The 16,359-nt window shown below is 48.0% G+C and overlaps 3 protein-coding genes across 6 annotated transcripts; 2 read left to right on the forward strand and 1 right to left on the reverse strand.

Annotated features, from left to right (window-relative positions):
- Positions 1 to 1,662: 1,662 nt before the first annotated feature.
- On the forward strand, positions 1,663 to 2,442 carry LOC6042261 (U6 snRNA-associated Sm-like protein LSm1). The gene is made up of 2 exons (XM_001851347.2): positions 1,663 to 1,888; positions 1,952 to 2,442. Exons 1-2 carry the CDS (start codon positions 1,840 to 1,842, stop codon positions 2,305 to 2,307), a joined length of 405 nt encoding a protein of 134 aa, XP_001851399.1. The 5' UTR covers positions 1,663 to 1,839; the 3' UTR covers positions 2,308 to 2,442.
- Positions 2,443 to 2,557: 115 nt separating this feature from the next.
- LOC6042260 (serine-rich adhesin for platelets) lies at positions 2,558 to 6,143 on the reverse strand. Its single transcript, XM_001851346.2, has 6 exons — positions 5,685 to 6,143; positions 5,447 to 5,622; positions 4,438 to 5,384; positions 3,340 to 4,299; positions 2,911 to 3,197; positions 2,558 to 2,854 (listed from the first exon to the last, which is right to left on the reverse strand). The coding sequence occupies exons 1-6, from the start codon at positions 5,819 to 5,821 to the stop codon at positions 2,593 to 2,595; spliced, it is 2,769 nt and encodes a 922-aa protein (XP_001851398.2). The 5' UTR covers positions 5,822 to 6,143; the 3' UTR covers positions 2,558 to 2,592.
- A 601-nt stretch (positions 6,144 to 6,744) lies between these two features.
- Positions 6,745 to 15,185, forward strand: LOC6041568 (mitochondrial proton/calcium exchanger protein). 4 transcript variants are annotated; one of them, XM_038259142.1, is made up of 6 exons: positions 6,745 to 7,180; positions 11,789 to 13,485; positions 13,543 to 13,809; positions 13,868 to 13,972; positions 14,075 to 14,329; positions 14,494 to 15,185. In XM_038259142.1, exons 1-6 carry the CDS (start codon positions 7,111 to 7,113, stop codon positions 14,719 to 14,721), a joined length of 2,622 nt encoding a protein of 873 aa, XP_038115070.1. In that variant the 5' UTR covers positions 6,745 to 7,110; the 3' UTR covers positions 14,722 to 15,185. The 4 variants fall into 4 exon arrangements, with proteins under 4 accessions (XP_038115070.1, XP_038115073.1, XP_038115074.1 ...); XM_038259145.1 differs by having other exon boundaries at positions 14,530 to 15,185; XM_038259146.1 differs by having other exon boundaries at positions 14,533 to 15,185.
- Positions 15,186 to 16,359: the final 1,174 nt, after the last annotated feature.

Here is a 16,359-nt window from a genome sequence, read left to right on the forward strand (position 1 = left end):
ACATACGTTGCCAGATCGATTTAGCCAGCTTAGACCAGTCTCCCTATTTAGGGTCTCTAGTTTCTTGGGGGGCTTTACGAACGGCAGGACAAAAGAGAGGGAACGTTTTCTTGGGGCTTTTCTTCACCCTCTCTGGCTTGCTTTCGCTACCGCTGCTGCCCATTTGATTTTTTTCTTGACCGGTTTCTTCCGAAGTGCATACCTTACATAAAGATCAAAAATGGTTGAAAATGGATTTTTGGCGATTTTTTAAATCAAAGCCCGTCTAAAGGCGGGGTTGGGTTGTAGAGGGTTGATATTAGGACCATCGTTGGACGAGTTATCAAAAGCCTTTCCAATGTGCCCAAAATGTTGACGATCTGACCCCCTTATCAAGGATTATGGGCACCTAAGTGTATTTTATACATTTTTTCAAGCAATTTTTGATTTAATTCAAAATTTTAGCCAAATCGGAGCACTTTTGATTTTAATCCTGCTGGTTTGACGTGGAATCGCTATAGGTGCTTAAAAAAACTCACCAATTTTCTGCGGGGGTTCAGCGTCCTGTGAACTATGACCATAGTCCATGGCAGCATGTCTCGAGAAGTGATACAGCCCATCCGCCTCTCGGACGACGCACTGCTTTTTGCATACTTTTGCAAACATAACATTCGATTCCGGCTAGCTGGTCTCCGTTAGGTTCTTTGCTGATTCTGATTCTCATTTTGGCCAAGCTAGCAACAACTTGACTGCAATCAATATTGATGGCGAGATTGATGGACTGTTTCCTGAAATTGTAAGAATATGTAAAGTGTTAACAAAATTTAACATCGTCGTATTGTGAAACAGAATTTGACGAAAAGAAACAGCAGAGCAAAAGAAATACACTCAAAATAGATGTATCTTTTCTACTTACGGCTTGAAGCTTGCGACGAGTTTTTCGACGAGACGTTCCAGTTCTGTGGGATCAGCAACGAAACCCGATACGCTTGACTGCTGGGATTGAGGGTGGACCACGTCATCAATCTTGATAAAATAATGAACCCCCTTCTGCTGTACTGCTTCGACGATGCAGTCCAAGCACATCTGATCGATAGCCGTAAATTTGAACCCTTTCGGATTCGGCAAGATGTCTGTCGGTTCCATTTTATTAATGGCAGCTTGCAGCTCGCCAATCGCCACGCTGTTCAATTTCCCCAGCCAAGAAATGGCGGAAAGCTCTTGCTCGTCCAAGATGAATTTGATCTTAGGACATCTTCTTTTGCTTTTATATTAAAATGATGCTCAACATTCATACGCATGGTTTCAAGGGGCTGGAAACTCTAATATTACTTAGGAATACTTAGTATACTAACGATATTCCAGTATACTTGTTAGTATACTAACCGAAAAGCAATAAACTGTTAGTATATTATGATACTCTCAGTATATTTGTAAGTATACTGGCGGTATGTAAAGGAAATAATAAGTATACTAACATATATTTTGATATACTGGTTAGCATAATAATTATAGCCCTAAGAGTTTCCAACCCCTTGCATGGTTTGTACTTGATGCTTTTTGAAATGTTGGCGTCGACTTCATAACAGACTGTAATCAATTTGGATCACCCTAAGCTATAATTTGGACTTTTTTCCAGTGCACTGGGGCGAAAAGGCTTTTTTTGTTTACGCTCTATGTTTGACAGGTCTTGTCAAACAGATTTGTTGTTTATCCAACTTTGAAAAATCTCAACAATTTTGTTGTACTTTTTAACTCAGAAGTTTCAATTATTCCGTGTATTTTACGATAATTTAGGATAAGTTCAACTTTTCGATACATTAGGACAACAACGCCAAGCACAAGCATTTAAAGAGCAAAATGGAAAACCCCCTCTTCGGCACCGCTCACCTGCTCGACGAAGTGGACAGTAAGCATTCGGGAATGGACCGGCAAACGGAACAACATTCAACCAACTCCCCTTTCTCCGCAGAAAAACTAATGGTCCTGTTGCGGGACGGGCGCACGCTGATCGGCTACCTGCGCAGCGTGGACCAGTTCGCGAACCTGGTGCTGCACCGCACGATCGAGCGGATACACGTGGGCAACGAGTACGGGGACATCCAGCGGGGCGTGTTCATCATCCGGGGCGAGAACGTGGTGCTGCTGGGCGAGATCGACCGCGAGAAGGAAAACAACCTGCCGCTGAAGGAGATCTCGGTGGACGATATTTTGGACGCGCAACGCCGGGAGCAGGAAGCGCGCCAGGAAAAGCACCGGCTCATTTCGAAGGCGCTGAAGGAGCGAGGGCTGAACGTGAACTCGGAGCTGACGCAGGATGAGTTTTGAGGGCGGGAAAGAAGGCATTTTATTATACGTTCTCATCGAGAGAACAGGTTTTTTTTGTTCGTTTATTTTAATATCGTTTGCGTACAATAATAATTAATAAAAATCTATATTGGTATCGTGTTCGAATGCTTAAAAGTTAGTTTTGTCCCAACAATAAAAAAAAAACGTTTCCGTTAAAACTCTTTCGTAATTTGATTGACTGCGTGAGAGCGCGCGCGCGGGAAAAAGTTTGGGTGGAAATTGATTCGACCAATTTCCGGTTGAAATTCTTCACCGCCCCAATATTCAGAGGGAGGTTTCGTCCAGTTCGGTCGTGGGCAGTCCCACCTGCTCGTTCCGGCCGTTGACCAGCGTAACCTGGGAGTCGTCGTCATCTTCCGTCGGGGGTCGATTTCCGTCCAGGCAAAACAGCAAACTTTCGCTCATCTTGGACTCGTTCAGGTCCTCGATCCGGTCGGCTCCGCTCGAGTCGAAGTCGTCCGGCTGGCTGGAGAAGGAAAGATCTGCCGGGCTGTCCGTCATGACGCTTCGGCTGAGCAGGTACTCTCTGGAAAGGGTTGAAGTCAGTTACGTTTGGTTGGAAAATTTGTGGATTTCTCTTACCTAAACGTGCTCGTTAGCGAGCTGGCCTCTTCGTCGGTTCCCTGGCCGGTCTTGGTCGTGGAAGATGATTCGGAAGACGAGGCGGCCGCAACCGGTGCGGCGGCTTGAGAGTGGCACGTGGGATTGACGGTGGCCCCTTCGGCGGCCGCGAAGTCCTCTTCGTCCTCCTCGCGCAAGCTGGAAAAGCTGCTCTGACTGAGCGCGTACGAGGTCGCGTGCTGATCGAGGGCGTTCATGCCGGCCAGCAACATGACCGGTTTGCGAGACCGGGGCGTCATAATCGATTCCTGTGGCGGGAGAATGGATTAGTGGTTTTGGTTTCGGGAAGGATTTCAAGCTGTTACGTTACAATGATCAAAGCCATGCGCGCGTGATTATCGGAGCAAAAATAATTTTGAAATTTCGTTGCACAACTCTACGGTTACAAACCTGCATCGATTTGGGCATCCGCTGGGTCGACTTGGTGATCGGGGACATTGAGTCCCGGCCGCTGATGGCCGGCGTGCTGGTGAGATAGCCCACGTTCCAGTTGGTGTCCAGATTTTCGTTCATCATCTGATTAATCTGGTCAAAGTCTTCCGACTTTTGCACAACGCCGTACAACGACGAAGACGATGTCGCCGCAATCAACCGACAATCGGGGGACGCTATCGACGCGATTGACGGCTTCTTCCCGCCGACGACATCCTTGAAGCTATCCTCGAAGCAACACTTGAGCAGCGAAGACGCGGACGAGCAGGTCTTTTTTGCCGAGCGACTTTCGGCGCCAAACGGAAGCCGCAGGTTCCCCATCGAAACGCCCTTGATCAGTTTGTTCTTCAGGAAGGAGATCTTCTTTTCTTTGCGCGTTTGCTCGTGCACGATCGTGCTCAGATTGGGCTCCGACTTGAACTTGGACCGACTGTCGCTGAGACCGGTCTCCGCCGAGGCCGCCGGGCTACAGAACCGGTCTTCTTCGGTGTCGCTCAGCGTCTCGCCCGGCAGCTCCTCCCCAATATCGTCGTCATCCTGTTCAACGAAATCTTCGTCATCAACCGGCTCAAGCACATCCTCGTCATCCTCGTGCTGCTCTTCGTCCTCCAGTCGGCACCTCTTTGCACCACCTACCGCCTCCTCTTCACCGATGGCTTCGGCAAATTCGACCGTCCGGCGCGTCGTCTCACAGCGGTACGACCCTGCCGAAACACTGCTGGCGCTTCTCCGCATGGCCGGTCGCAATCCGGAATCGCCGCCGCTGTCCGAAGAAGACGAAGAAGTGGTCGATGTCGTGGAGCACCGCTTTCCGCCCGGCATCGGCGACGAGCTCGATCCGGCCGATGACGACGACGACAGTGGACTCTGGAACAGCACCCGTTGCTTGGGAACGCTGGAGATGGTTCCGTTGGGGGTCTGCGTGCGGTTTAGGGGTTAGCGAATGAGGGGAGCGTGTGATGAGGGCACATGCGTTAGTCACAACATGATTGGCGTGCGAAAAAGAATAGATATTTTTGGATGTTACAACAAGATGCTTTTTCTTCAACAACTCACCTGAAAGCCCACCGGCGTGTGACTGTTCCGCTTCGGGGTCTTGGACATCAGACTTTTGTGGAAAATGTGCCGCTTGATGGAGTCCCCAATGGATTTCGAACCCTTGGCTGCCGACCCGGAGTTTTTCTCGCGCAGCATCAGCACCTGCAGCGGCGTTCCCTGCCCGTTTTGCCGGTTGAAATGTTTGATGAGTTTTTTCTTCCGCGACGACTCCGGCAGCTTCTGGATGTGGGCGTACAGCTGGGCCAGCTCCGTTTCCGTCGAGTTCGCCTTGTGCGCCTCGGCCGTCTTTTTGCGATCGACGAACGTGTACACCGTGTTGGCCACCGAGTCCGACGTGATCGATTCGTTCAGGATGTGCTCGGGCGACATGGTTTGGCGGCGCTTTCGATCCACGAAGAACGCCCGGATGTCGGTGGCCAGCTTCGGCGGGATGTGGAACAGCCGCGAGCCGGTTTTGATCATGAAGCTGATGATGCCGCACATTTGCTGGGCGGTCGCATGCAACGCCTCGGGTGAGAGCTTCCGCGGACAGATGAGATGGGGCGTGAACAGCGTCGCCAAGTTGTCCGCGGACATTTTGTTGGTGGTCTCGTGCTGGATGGTTTTGTACAACATTTCAATCAGGTATTTCAACAGAATGTTGTTCTCCTTCGGAAGCAGCAAAAACAGCAGCTGAATCGCGTTCAGCAGCCGATCTTCGCGAACCGCCAGCGAATCTTTGGAATGGCAGAACTCGGCCACCTGGCAGTACGCCGGATAGTACAGCTCCGTGAGCAGCGGCTCCGACAAGTCCGCCAGAAAGCTCTTTAGCACGCTGGCACAATCGTGCGCGGTAAAATCACCCTTCTCAAGGCTTATCGAAATGCCCTGGACTAGAGCGGTCTTCAGTTCGTTTTGCCGACTCAGAGAACCGGTTTTTCGGAAGATACCTTCCTGAGATATATCTGAAATAGAAAATTAAAACGTTAAACCTTTCAAATCAACACCAAACTCAACTCCACTCTACTTTGTTCCTGCACCAGGAAGTTGATCAGCTGCTTCACATCTCGGATGTTCTGCTTCGTTAGACTTGTTTTGGTCTCTTCCGGTGACGTCGACTTGGTCGAAGTGCAGCCTTTCGCCTTCTTGTTGAACCCTTTCCATTTCTTGTTTTTGATCTTGTCGATGCTCGTTGGATCGTTCCTAAAAAAAAAACAACAACAAATTTCGTTAAACCGTCAAAAACCGAACCAAAGCAACCCTACTCGGTGTCCGTGTTCAGGTCCAGCTCGAAGGACAGGTGCATCCGGACCAGGGTGACATACTGCTCCGGATGTTCGCTCTGCAGCCGATTCGCAATCTCCTGGTCCAGCCGGATGGATTCCTCCGAATCGGACAACATTGCTGGGCAGTTGGCACCTGCTGCTGCTGCACACAAACTTGCCGAGTTTTGATCCTGTTTTTCTTTTCTTTACACACAGCCTACTTTGGTTAACTTCGTTTTCATTTTGGTTTTTGACTTCCAACGATCAACCGAATTTCGGGCAACAAAATCGCATCGATTTATGATAACAAGCTCCAATTATTGGCTCATATTAGGCACGACGGAAAGGAAATTTTAATCCCAGCTTACGAAACTACAGTAGTTGTTCGGTAACTGGGCGTTGTTTAACTGGGCTGCTTTTTAACTGGGCGCTCGATAACTGGGCCGTAGCCCAGTTAAAAAGCAGACAAACGTCAAAAAACCAAAACAAACCAAAATGACCGAGGGGTTAATGGATGCAATTATCATATTCAATAAATAAAAAACTTTTTTCAAACTTTTGTTTAATTTCAAGTTACAACTAAAGAAATATGAAAAGTAAGCATTGTAAATAAATTTGAGTAACTTTTATTTTTATATTTCATCTGGAAAATATTATGCATCGGTGGTCCCCTCGTTATTTTTTGTTCAGCCCAGTTAACGAGCAACATTCGGTGACTGGGCTACGTTCTCAGCCCAGTTACCGAACAACTACTGTACTCAATTTACATTCAAATTACGTATTTTCTATACAATTTCAATCAGAAAACGGCAGCAAATTGTGCGGTTTTTATTTTTACCTGCCCCTGGCAAACCGACATCGTTTCGTTTTGAAACTGTCAAACGAGCTAGTGAAAAGGCCTTTTCGATTTCAAAAACCCCGCGGCGGACTTTGAGCGGGCAGTGTTGCCATCTGCAAGATTGTTTTGTGCTTCTCAATCGCCACACTTTTCGCACCGGGCCGCGCATCGTACGATGTTCCGTCAAAAATTTTAATGTATGTTCTGTCATGGTCGTCGCCGAATGACATCAGCCGTCAGTCAATCATCGTAAGATCGCAAGTGCGGACGGCGACCCGTCGGACGTCTCCGGAGAAAATTCGCGTGTGAGCTTCAAATTTTGCTCGGACATGGAAAATTTGTCCCGTTCGGTGTGGAAACTGCTAGCGAAACTTAACCACTGTGACGATTGCGATTTCTGAGAGCATTTACCGCGGCGGGGAAAACAAATCGAAATTTTAAAAAGGAAAAAAAGGGCCAAGTGTGCGTGTGTGAGCGTGTTATTACATCGTCGCAAAAGGTTGCATTTTTCCGGGGCGGCTGTGATTGGATGCTAAAAAAGCGAGCTCCACAACGACGTAATTGTTCCGGAACCGTTTGCGTCGCAGAATGAGTGCATTTCTCCGAGGATCGCCCCGGCAGGTGCTCGGGCTGGGTCATCAGTACCATCGCTTTGGCTGTGAGTAACAATAATAACATCATCGTCGCCGTCCCTTCAATCGAAGCAATCCGTTCGCTGCTCGTGGTCGTGGCCAACTGGGGGAAGGCGGAAATAGATAAGCAAAGTGCAGGGCAGGGGTTTTACGTAACGATTCCCTTGAATCCGTTTCGGGGCGACCCTTGGACATGGTCAGTGAAGAAGGCGTGAAGACTGCCATGTGTGTGCCGCCCAGAGTTAGATTTATGCCAATTCGGGTGTGTGCGGCTTGCTTGCTGATGTAATTCCGCTGCTCTTGCGGTGAAATTGAAAGCCAAGGCGAAGGCAGTGTGGTGCTGCTGTCGATAAAGGCGGGTGTGTGATCGCCAGTTTGGCGTATTTACATTGATAATATAATCGAAAATTTTTAATGGTTTATCAAATTTCATCAAAATCCGCATTTAAAAAGTGCTAAGTGTTTATAACTTTAGCAAAGAATAATCAGAGTTTAACAAAAAATCAATGGATCAGTTATTTTTCCCTTCAAAGATGGAAAGGATTATGTTCCACTAGAAGGAAAACACACTGAAGGAATGGAATGACTGATGGAGAAGGCTTCTGGTTGTTCATAACGTGGCCAGGTGCAGTACGCGGTTCAGAAACATGGATTTTAAATGGTATTACAAACAATCAAGAAGAGATAAGGATCCGGAACGAACGGCATAGACCTAGGCACGAAAAGCACACCGATTGGAAACTCGGAACATGGAACTGCAGATCGCTACGTTTCGATGGGTATGAATACGCTCAGTTGAACGAGCTCAAACCCCGCAACTTCGATGTTGTAGCACTGCAGGAGATGTGCTGGAAGGGAGCGAAGATGAGGGAGGATGATGCTTTGGAGCTCACCATGTACCAGAGTGGCGGAGCCGAATACAAGCTGGGAACCGGCGTCATAGTGTTGGGCAAGATGTGATAGATTGAGAGCCGATCAAGGACCGGATGTGTAGATTGAGGATTAAATGCCGTTTCTTTAACTATCACATCTTCAATGTGCATTGCCCACACGACGAATCATCCGATGCCGTGAAGGAAGCGTTCTACGCGAAGCTGGAGCAGAAGTCCAGATCGTCACAAACAACACTGGCCAGCGCCGCATCAACTTTTTAGAGTTCCCCCCGAAAAGACTTCTAAAAAGTCACCTGGACATCACCTAACCAACGAACTAAAACAAATCGTTCTCACGTTCTCATCGACGGTCGATTCTTCTCGGACATACGGAATATCCGCACGTATCGCGAAGCAGACTTCCACTCGAACCACCTGGTGCAAGCACGCACTCAAAGCTGCACCAATGACTGTCTCGCTCAACGATGGATGGAGCAGAATACGGCAGTGCCGCTGAAGGTGCGCTAGGTAGTACTGTCCTAATCGGAAAACAGTGTTGGTTCGACGAGGAGTGCCAACGGCTACTTGACCAGAAGAAAGCAGCTTATGCGATGAAGCTGATAGCCGCAACCGCTGCTGACGAACAGTTTCCGTCGCCTGATCTGGAGACGGTAAAGAAGGAGTCTTTGCCGTCTACTGACACCGTACGCAAGGAGATTCGTGGTCAAGCAATGACTCAGCACGATCCAGTCGACCGCGAACAGCTAACGGAATATAGAGTAAACAATGGAACCTTATGGAGCCAAAAACTGAAATGAATTTTCTTTGGACTGTTCGCTCTGAATGACTATGTGACGCACCAAGGGCTACGACAATCTGACGGCTTATCCCATGCGCTATTTAACATCGGCTTTGAGGGAGTTGTGCGAAGAGCGGGTACAGACAGGCGAGAGGCACGATATGCAACAAGACAGTCTAACTACCTTTGCAGATGACATGAGATCTGGACGAACGAACCCTTGAAGTTTTCGAACGAAAGGGGCTACGAGCGATCTACGGTGGAGTACGTACAGCTTAGAATGAGAGGCGAATGCACGCGCTACTGGGAGAACCGACCATCGTCACTCTGGCGATAATTGGATAGGTTATGGATATGATCAATATGCACATCGGACTAACATGCGCTTAAGCTCCGAATCCACATTGCTTCTCTCTACCAGCTTGCTTGCAGTGTAGATCCTTAAATGTTTTAAAAGTACCGCAAAAAACCAGTTCTTGGCACGCGTGACTTTCGCACGCGGGGAGCAATCGTACGATCAGTGTGGTTCAGCAGGTTTGTGTATTTGTAGGCGATTGGTTTGAAGGGGTATTACCTTTCTTGCGCGATATAAGCGACAATTAGAGAGAATCTTGTGAAATCGTGCAAGGTTTGGCTTTATTTTGTTTGCTGTTTGGATTCACAGCTCTGGGATTACTCATTTGTGGTGCCCCTTTGTCTTCGGTGTGAAATCATCAGAGTTGGGAAAATTTTCTGAGCCACGGAAGTTTTTAACCTACAAATGTTGTGATGAATTATTGAATAACAATCAACAATTCGCAGAGTAATTTTAAATTTAAAAAAACCAAAGTTAATTTAAGAGTTCCTGTAGGAATGTTGCCAACCAGAAATCACACAGGTTTCCCATTCTCGTAATCACCGACCAGCCACTGGAAAACTCACTTCTGCCTCCGAGGTAAATCTGACCATTCTTATCACCAGCTGATTACTCAAACTGTACATACGTGGAAGCCGCGAAGCGTTACGATGAAGGTCGCGAATACGTTCTCCGATTTCTTCTGCTTCCTCGCAATCGCATTCAAATTGAAACAAAAATCCCATCTTTTCGCATGACTAACTCATGTGTAAATCACGTGCGCCACTCAACGCGGCTGATCCCGCGCGGGTTGACCCTTGTACGTGAATGCATCGAACCTTTTGATGTGTCTACTTTTCCTTTTCGCTCACACACATACACCTATACGATGCATTGAAGGTAAATTTGCAAACTTTGCCTCCTTTCCTCACTTGCGGCTCCTCACGGTTTTCGGTGAGTCGGTCGTCGCGGAAAATTTGCTAAATATAATTCGGTGATCTGCGCCGCGAACGCGTCACCATCGACATTAGGTTTGACCCAAAAAAAAAAAAAATCTCCGCAAATGTAGGTCTCGCGTCGTGCAGTTCTGCGGTGCGCTGGTAGTTGTGTGTGGAGATCCGGCGATCAGATGTTTTTTTTTCTTGCTTTATTATCGTTGATGGTGTATTTGTGCGGGTTTGCGAATAAACAGCTGATTGTTGATTTGCTTATGGATGTTAGCCTCGAGTGGGACTCGTGGTTTTAATGATAAATGTTTGACAAATTACAGCTATTCACTACATTGAAGTTATGGAAAGACAATATTAGTGATAGTGGTCTAAAAAGAAAGAAAAGAAATCGGAGAACAAATTCTGCAATTGATATTTTTGTATCCTTAGCATAATGATGCCTCGTTTATAAATTGACGCTCATGGCAAATCTCTTCTAATACGGACTTCAGAGGAACAACAGAGAAAGCTCAACTTTGAGAAACGAGAGTTAAAATCGAAAATAAAACGCTTTTCAAAGTTTATTTATTGGAAGGAACAATCTGTCAAAAAATTGCCTCACAATAAAAACATCACAATGTTCGATAATTTTGAAACATCTTAGGACTTCTATTTGTGGAGCGACAATTCCTTACTGGATGTGGCAAAAGGAGGTGGAAGAACAAACCAAAGCATCCCAAAACATAACTTCAAAAACTTTGATGATGATACCAAGGGGATATCCAACTAGAGATCCAATACCAAACGATAGCAAGCAAGATGAGCAACTTAACTAAGACCATTGAAACAAAAAGGTAGCTGACATAGCTTTACTTAGTTTAGTGACGTCTCTTTTTTCAAGATCCCAGCCGAATTCATGTACAAGTATCCATCTATTCAATCTCTAAACAGCTTTAGACATGTACATCTATTGATAGAAGCTAGAGTTTCTAACCTCATAAAGCGCGATACTTAACGTTGAAGTCCGTAATTGAGATGATCTAGGTTCGATTTCAGTTTTTTTAGTAGCATTTCTCACCAGTATGTACATATCACTGGAAAATTAATTATAGCAGAAGTGTTTGTACCCACCTGAGCCGGTTTGCACAAACACACCCCACTGCAGGTTGTTTAGTAAAAGTGTTTGTTTTGATTGGTTGGTATGCATTCAACCAACGATGCCGATACACTTGTCCATTGCCTGTATTGGTAGACGGCTGTCACTCGCTTTTTGCTAGAGACCTATTTTTGCCCTTTCTTCCCAGAACCTGTCGGTTGGTTCGGGTAGCCTTGATTTAGACCGTTCAGTTCAGTATGACCGCTCGCCCGTACCTGCCACCACACTGCTCTATTCAGTACCAATCCCCAACTTTCTTTGTGTACGTGTGCACTAGCGCTTGCCAAAGGAAAATTCCGTTCCGTTTCTTGGCGTCGCCAAGTCTACGCGCGCGTTGTTTTATTTTAAATTTGCACGACAAACGCCAAACACACGCGCGCGCTAATCAGGCCAACGAACCGGTTTGAACTTGGTCCAGGATGAAGGTGTTGATTGTCCTGGGACACATTGCCGCGCCCGGTAGTTTGGGTTGGAGGACGTTACAAAGTGTCGATTGCGAGTGGTTCTAATTCTATTTTTGTTTTGTTTTCTCGCCTTTTTGCAGCGGGTGTTCGGAACCGGTTCGTGACCTACCGGACGAAGCGGACGGCCGGGTTCTACCAGCAGTGCTACAGCACCGTCCCGACGTCGAATGGCGGCCGCGGCGTCACAGTGCTGGCCGTTTCGCCGGCCAACACGACGTCACTGCTCGATGCGCTCGGGTACAGCTACAGTCATAGTGGTGCTATTAGGTGTATATCGACGAGTACGATACACTACGACCAGCCGTCGTCCAAAGTGGAAGTTACAGTACAAAAAATTAAGCAAACACAGAAGGAGCAGCAAACGAGTGAGACTGCGGCGGCAGCAGCGGCTGCAGCACCTCCGGTAGCTCCTGAAATGGCAGCCGGAGCGGCATCGGCGGCGTCGGCTAGTGCGAGCCAAGTGGTGGCCACGCCAGCACCGGTCAAAAAGACCCTCAAGCAGCGGATATGGGCCGAAGTGCTGCATTACTATCACGGCTTCCGGCTTCTGTTTATCGATTTCAACGTGAGCCGGAAGCTCATCTGGCGAGTACTTAATGGCAAATCGCTGACACGTCGCGAGCACCGGCTGCTCGTCCGAACCACCGGTGACCTGTTCCGGCTGTTGCCGTTCTCGGTGTTTATCATCGTGCCCTTCATGGAGCTGTTGCTTCCGGTGGCGATCAAGCTGTTCCCGGGCATGCTGCCGTCGACGTTCCAAACGGCAACGGAGCGCGAGGACAAAATCAAGCAGAACCTCAAGGTCAAGCTTGAGATGGCCAAATTCCTGCAGAAAACTTTGGACGACATGGCTGTGCAGAGCAAGGACCACCGGTCCCAGGCGGCTAAAGATTTTAGTGAATTTTTCTCCAAAGTTCGTAAATCCGAAAACGAGTTCTCCGTGACCAACGAGGACATCATCAAATATTCAAAACTGTTCGAGGACGAAATTACGCTCGACTCGCTGACGCGGCCCCAGCTGCAGGCGCTCTGCCGGGTGCTGGAAATGTCCCCGATCGGTACCTCGACGTTGCTTCGCTTCCAGCTCCGGATGAAGCTGCGAAGTCTTGCCGCGGACGATCGCACCATCCAGAAGGAGGGCGTCGACTCGCTCAATCTGTCCGAGCTGCAGGCAGCTTGTCGGGCGCGTGGCATGCGAGCGTACGGCGCCACCGAGGAACGGCTCCAGTCGCAACTTCAGGAGTGGATCAACCTGAGCCTCAACGAAAAGGTCCCACCCTCGCTGCTCCTGCTATCGCGCGCCCTCATGATTCCCGAGCACGGCACCACCAGCGACAAGCTCAAGGCCACTATCTCCGTCCTGCCCGACTCGGTGGCCACCGTTACAAAGGCCGCCATCGGCGAGCGCGAGGGCAAAATCGACAACAAAACCAAAATCGAAGTCATCAAAGAGGAGGAGCGCAAGATCAAGGAAGAGCGGGAAGAGGAAAAGGAAAAGCAAAAGGAAATCGCCGAAATCCTGGTCGACAAGGCGCCCATCATCACCGAGGAGAAGGTTATCCACCTGGAGGAACCCGCCGTGCTGGTCAAACCGGTCGTCGATGCTCCGGTGATTGCCGCTTCGGAGGAAATCTCCAGCAAGGACTTGGAAGTGCTGGGCGATGCGCTCGGCACGCTTAGCAAGGACAAGAAGACGCTGCTCGTGGAGAAGGAGGAAATCAAGGACCTGAAGGAGGAGATCGCCGACTACCAGGAGGACGTCCAGGAGTTGCACGAAGTAAGTTATTTAATCCCTCAAGATCAACGCATTACTAACCGTTTCCCCCCTCCACAGGTCACCACGGCGGCCCCGGCGGAAGCCCAGGTCAAGGAGTCGCGCGCCGCCAAGCTGCTGTTCAAGAAGGTCAACTCGATGATCAGCAAGATGGACACCGTGCTGGACGATCTGGAGAAGAAGGAAAAGCTGCTCAAGGAGCAGGTCAGCGCCGCCGCTACCGAGGAGAGCAAACAGGCCGCCGCCGCCGAAGAGGAAGCACTGCGGGCGAGTGGCGCCAGCGAGGAACTGGTGCGGATCGACGAGCTGATGTCGACGATTCGGAAGGTTTGTTGCGACAGTCTAGTTCGTAGAGCTGTTACTAAATTTCCAAACCCTCTCGCAGATCAAGCAAGTTCCGGACGACTCTCGGTTGGACCAGATTTCCAAGATTCTCGGCAAAATCGACGACGATCATGACGGGCAAATCAAGGTTGAGGATGTCCTGAAGGTACGCGAACGCATCAACTCCGAACGAGAGTTCCCCCCATTTCACCAGAACATTTGTGGCTAACTGCATGCTTTCTCCCTCTCTCTCTCTACTTCACCGTAGGTCATCGAAACGATCGGCAAGGAGAACATCCAGCTGAACGCCAAGCAGGTGGACGAGCTGATCGACATGCTGGACAAGGAGGAGGTGCTCGAGGCCGAGACCAAGATCGAGAAGGCGCTCATCAAGAGCCAGGAGGCCAAGGAAAAGCAAAAGGAGCTCGAGAGCAAGGAAAAGGAGAAGCTGATCGAGATCGAGGACAAGGCGACAGATCTTACCGCGCTGGAAGATCCGACGAAAAAGTCCGGTGAAACGAAGGTCGGTCTCTAGACAGCGAGACGCTATGTTGTTGTGTAAGGAAGGTCAAAACATTGCTTGAAATACATTCCATAAACTGCACATCCCCCCAAACCGAGAAATCAAAATCGAAATCGACCCGCGCCCAGTGTCTAATCCAAAGTTGACCTTTTCTTTCGTCCCAGCTGGATGACTCAGTTCTTGATGCGTACATTCTTCAGCAGGCCGCCGAACGGAAAGCCGCGGAGCAGCAACAGTCGGCCAGTATTAGCAGCACACCGGCAGCCGACCAGGAGTCGAAGCAGCAGAACGGCACCGCCAGCAGTCCGACGGCGACGAATATTCCGCCCGGTATTGTGCCCCCACCGCCGACGGCGGATCTTTCCAAGTCATCGCAGGATAAAAGGATTTGATCGCGTCCGAAGAACGTTAGAAGCAGCAGCAGCAGCAGCAGCACGGTGCGATCGAGGCGAAAGCCGCAAAATTGAATGCAGTGAATGGAATGGTTCAAAAGGTGTGACTTTTTCCTGCACAGGGAAGAGACTTCGTACACAAAAACCCCCGTATTTATTTCTACTGGAGAGAAATATTAACAGAAATAAACAAAACAGAATAAAAAAAAATCCAAAGCAAAGTAAAACTGGAATGATGCTTGTACTGTTACCGGTAACCGAATGAGTGATAGTGTGTAGCATATTTATATATATTACAAATTAACAAATACTATTGTGAGGATGCATTGTAAAGAGTCGAAATTAAAATTCCTGTTATGATGAGTTGGCTAGCAAATTTGCAAGCTTCGCCTAAGTACATGTTTTATTGAGGGCGATGGCTAATACATCGCCATTTTGGAGAAATAAAAATAACGAAAAGCTAACCCTTTTTTGTATGTAGTGCGTGGCAAAGAAATCCCAGTTTGGCATCAACGTTGCAAATGTCTTCTATCAACGTCGTTTTCTTATGAGAAATACTCAATTTCAGAAACCATGTGGACAATTTCCGTCTTTTTTGTCTGAAGCGTGGACAACCACTGACCCCCCTCCCCCCTAATGTGTCCACATGGTTTATGGATGGTCCCCTAAGGGCACGAGACGTGGACGATGCTTGAGGAGAACCTACAAGGGCTTAAAGTTTTTGACCGGCGAGTGCTTAAAACGATCTTTGGCGGCGTGCGTGGGAACAATGTATGGAGGAGAGGGATGAACCACGAGCTAGCGCAACTCTACGACAAGCCAAGTACAGTCCGGACTCGATTATCCGAAGGCTTTGGCAAAATTTCACTTAGGATAATCGAATCACACATTAAAAATAATGTTGTTGCTGTTTTATTTTTGATTGTTGAGCTTGATCCCTAAACTACTCTAAAGCAGGGTGACCGCTCAAATTCCCTAATTTTTCAGTTCCTAATAAAAAATAAGCATTTTTTACCTGTAGAATAATTTAAAAACTCTTTATAAATCTTTATAAAAAAGTCAATATAAACCTTACGGACAAAATTTCTAAAAAATAATCAAAGTACAGAAAGTTTTATTTACGAAACCAAAACCGCCGGCAAGGAAGGCAAAGAAGCAGAGTCCAGCAGTTCCGGCTTTCACGCCGGCGGAGTTCCCTCTGCTGCCGGGCGCAGTTCCGGACGGAAAATCCAAGGATCGCCCTCGACCCGCAGGAAGCAGCCAAGGTGGCCCCCGAGACGGTGGATCCACGGAGAAGGAAGCCGGGGAGGTACTCTACAGTTCGGCTGAGCTGTGGGGGATTTTCTCCGAGTACATCGACAGGTTCAAGACCTGCAAGACCCGCTTGGACCAGTAACCCTCGTCAGTTACATGATCTCCAAGTATGGAATTTAAGGATTTTTTTTATTATTATATATTGTTTTACTGATCCTCGGTCCCAACTTGGTCATAGCACCTAAAAGGACCTAATAAAAATAATTTAAGAAAAAAAAAAGTTTTATTTAAAAACGTAACAACAACTTCACTTCATAAATGGAAGCATAATTTGATTCAGAGTAAAAACATAAATAATCACTCTTGGAAAAATAAACGAAAGCT

Source organism: Culex quinquefasciatus, chromosome 3 (assembly GCF_015732765.1).
Source record: "Culex quinquefasciatus strain JHB chromosome 3, VPISU_Cqui_1.0_pri_paternal, whole genome shotgun sequence".
Classification (NCBI taxonomy): Eukaryota; Metazoa; Arthropoda; class Insecta; order Diptera; family Culicidae; genus Culex; species Culex quinquefasciatus.

Coding starts and splice junctions, on each gene's coding strand:
- LOC6042261 (XM_001851347.2), top strand. CDS start 1,840: ATGGAAAACCCCCTCTTCGGCACCGCTCACCTGCTCGACGAAGTGGAC. Junction 1,889..1,951: donor CCTGCTCGACGAAGTGGACA/GTAAGCATTCGG, acceptor CTTTCTCCGCAG/AAAAACTAATGGTCCTGTTG.
- LOC6042260 (XM_001851346.2), bottom strand. CDS start 5,821: ATGTTGTCCGATTCGGAGGAATCCATCCGGCTGGACCAGGAGATTGCG. Junction 4,300..4,437: donor ACACGCCGGTGGGCTTTCAG/GTGAGTTGTTGA, acceptor AACCGCACGCAG/ACCCCCAACGGAACCATCTC. Junction 3,198..3,339: donor GGATGCCCAAATCGATGCAG/GTTTGTAACCGT, acceptor CTCCCGCCACAG/GAATCGATTATGACGCCCCG.
- LOC6041568 (XM_038259142.1), top strand. CDS start 7,111: ATGAGTGCATTTCTCCGAGGATCGCCCCGGCAGGTGCTCGGGCTGGGT. Junction 13,810..13,867: donor TGATGTCGACGATTCGGAAG/GTTTGTTGCGAC, acceptor ACCCTCTCGCAG/ATCAAGCAAGTTCCGGACGA. Junction 14,330..14,493: donor AAAAGTCCGGTGAAACGAAG/GTCGGTCTCTAG, acceptor CTTTCGTCCCAG/CTGGATGACTCAGTTCTTGA.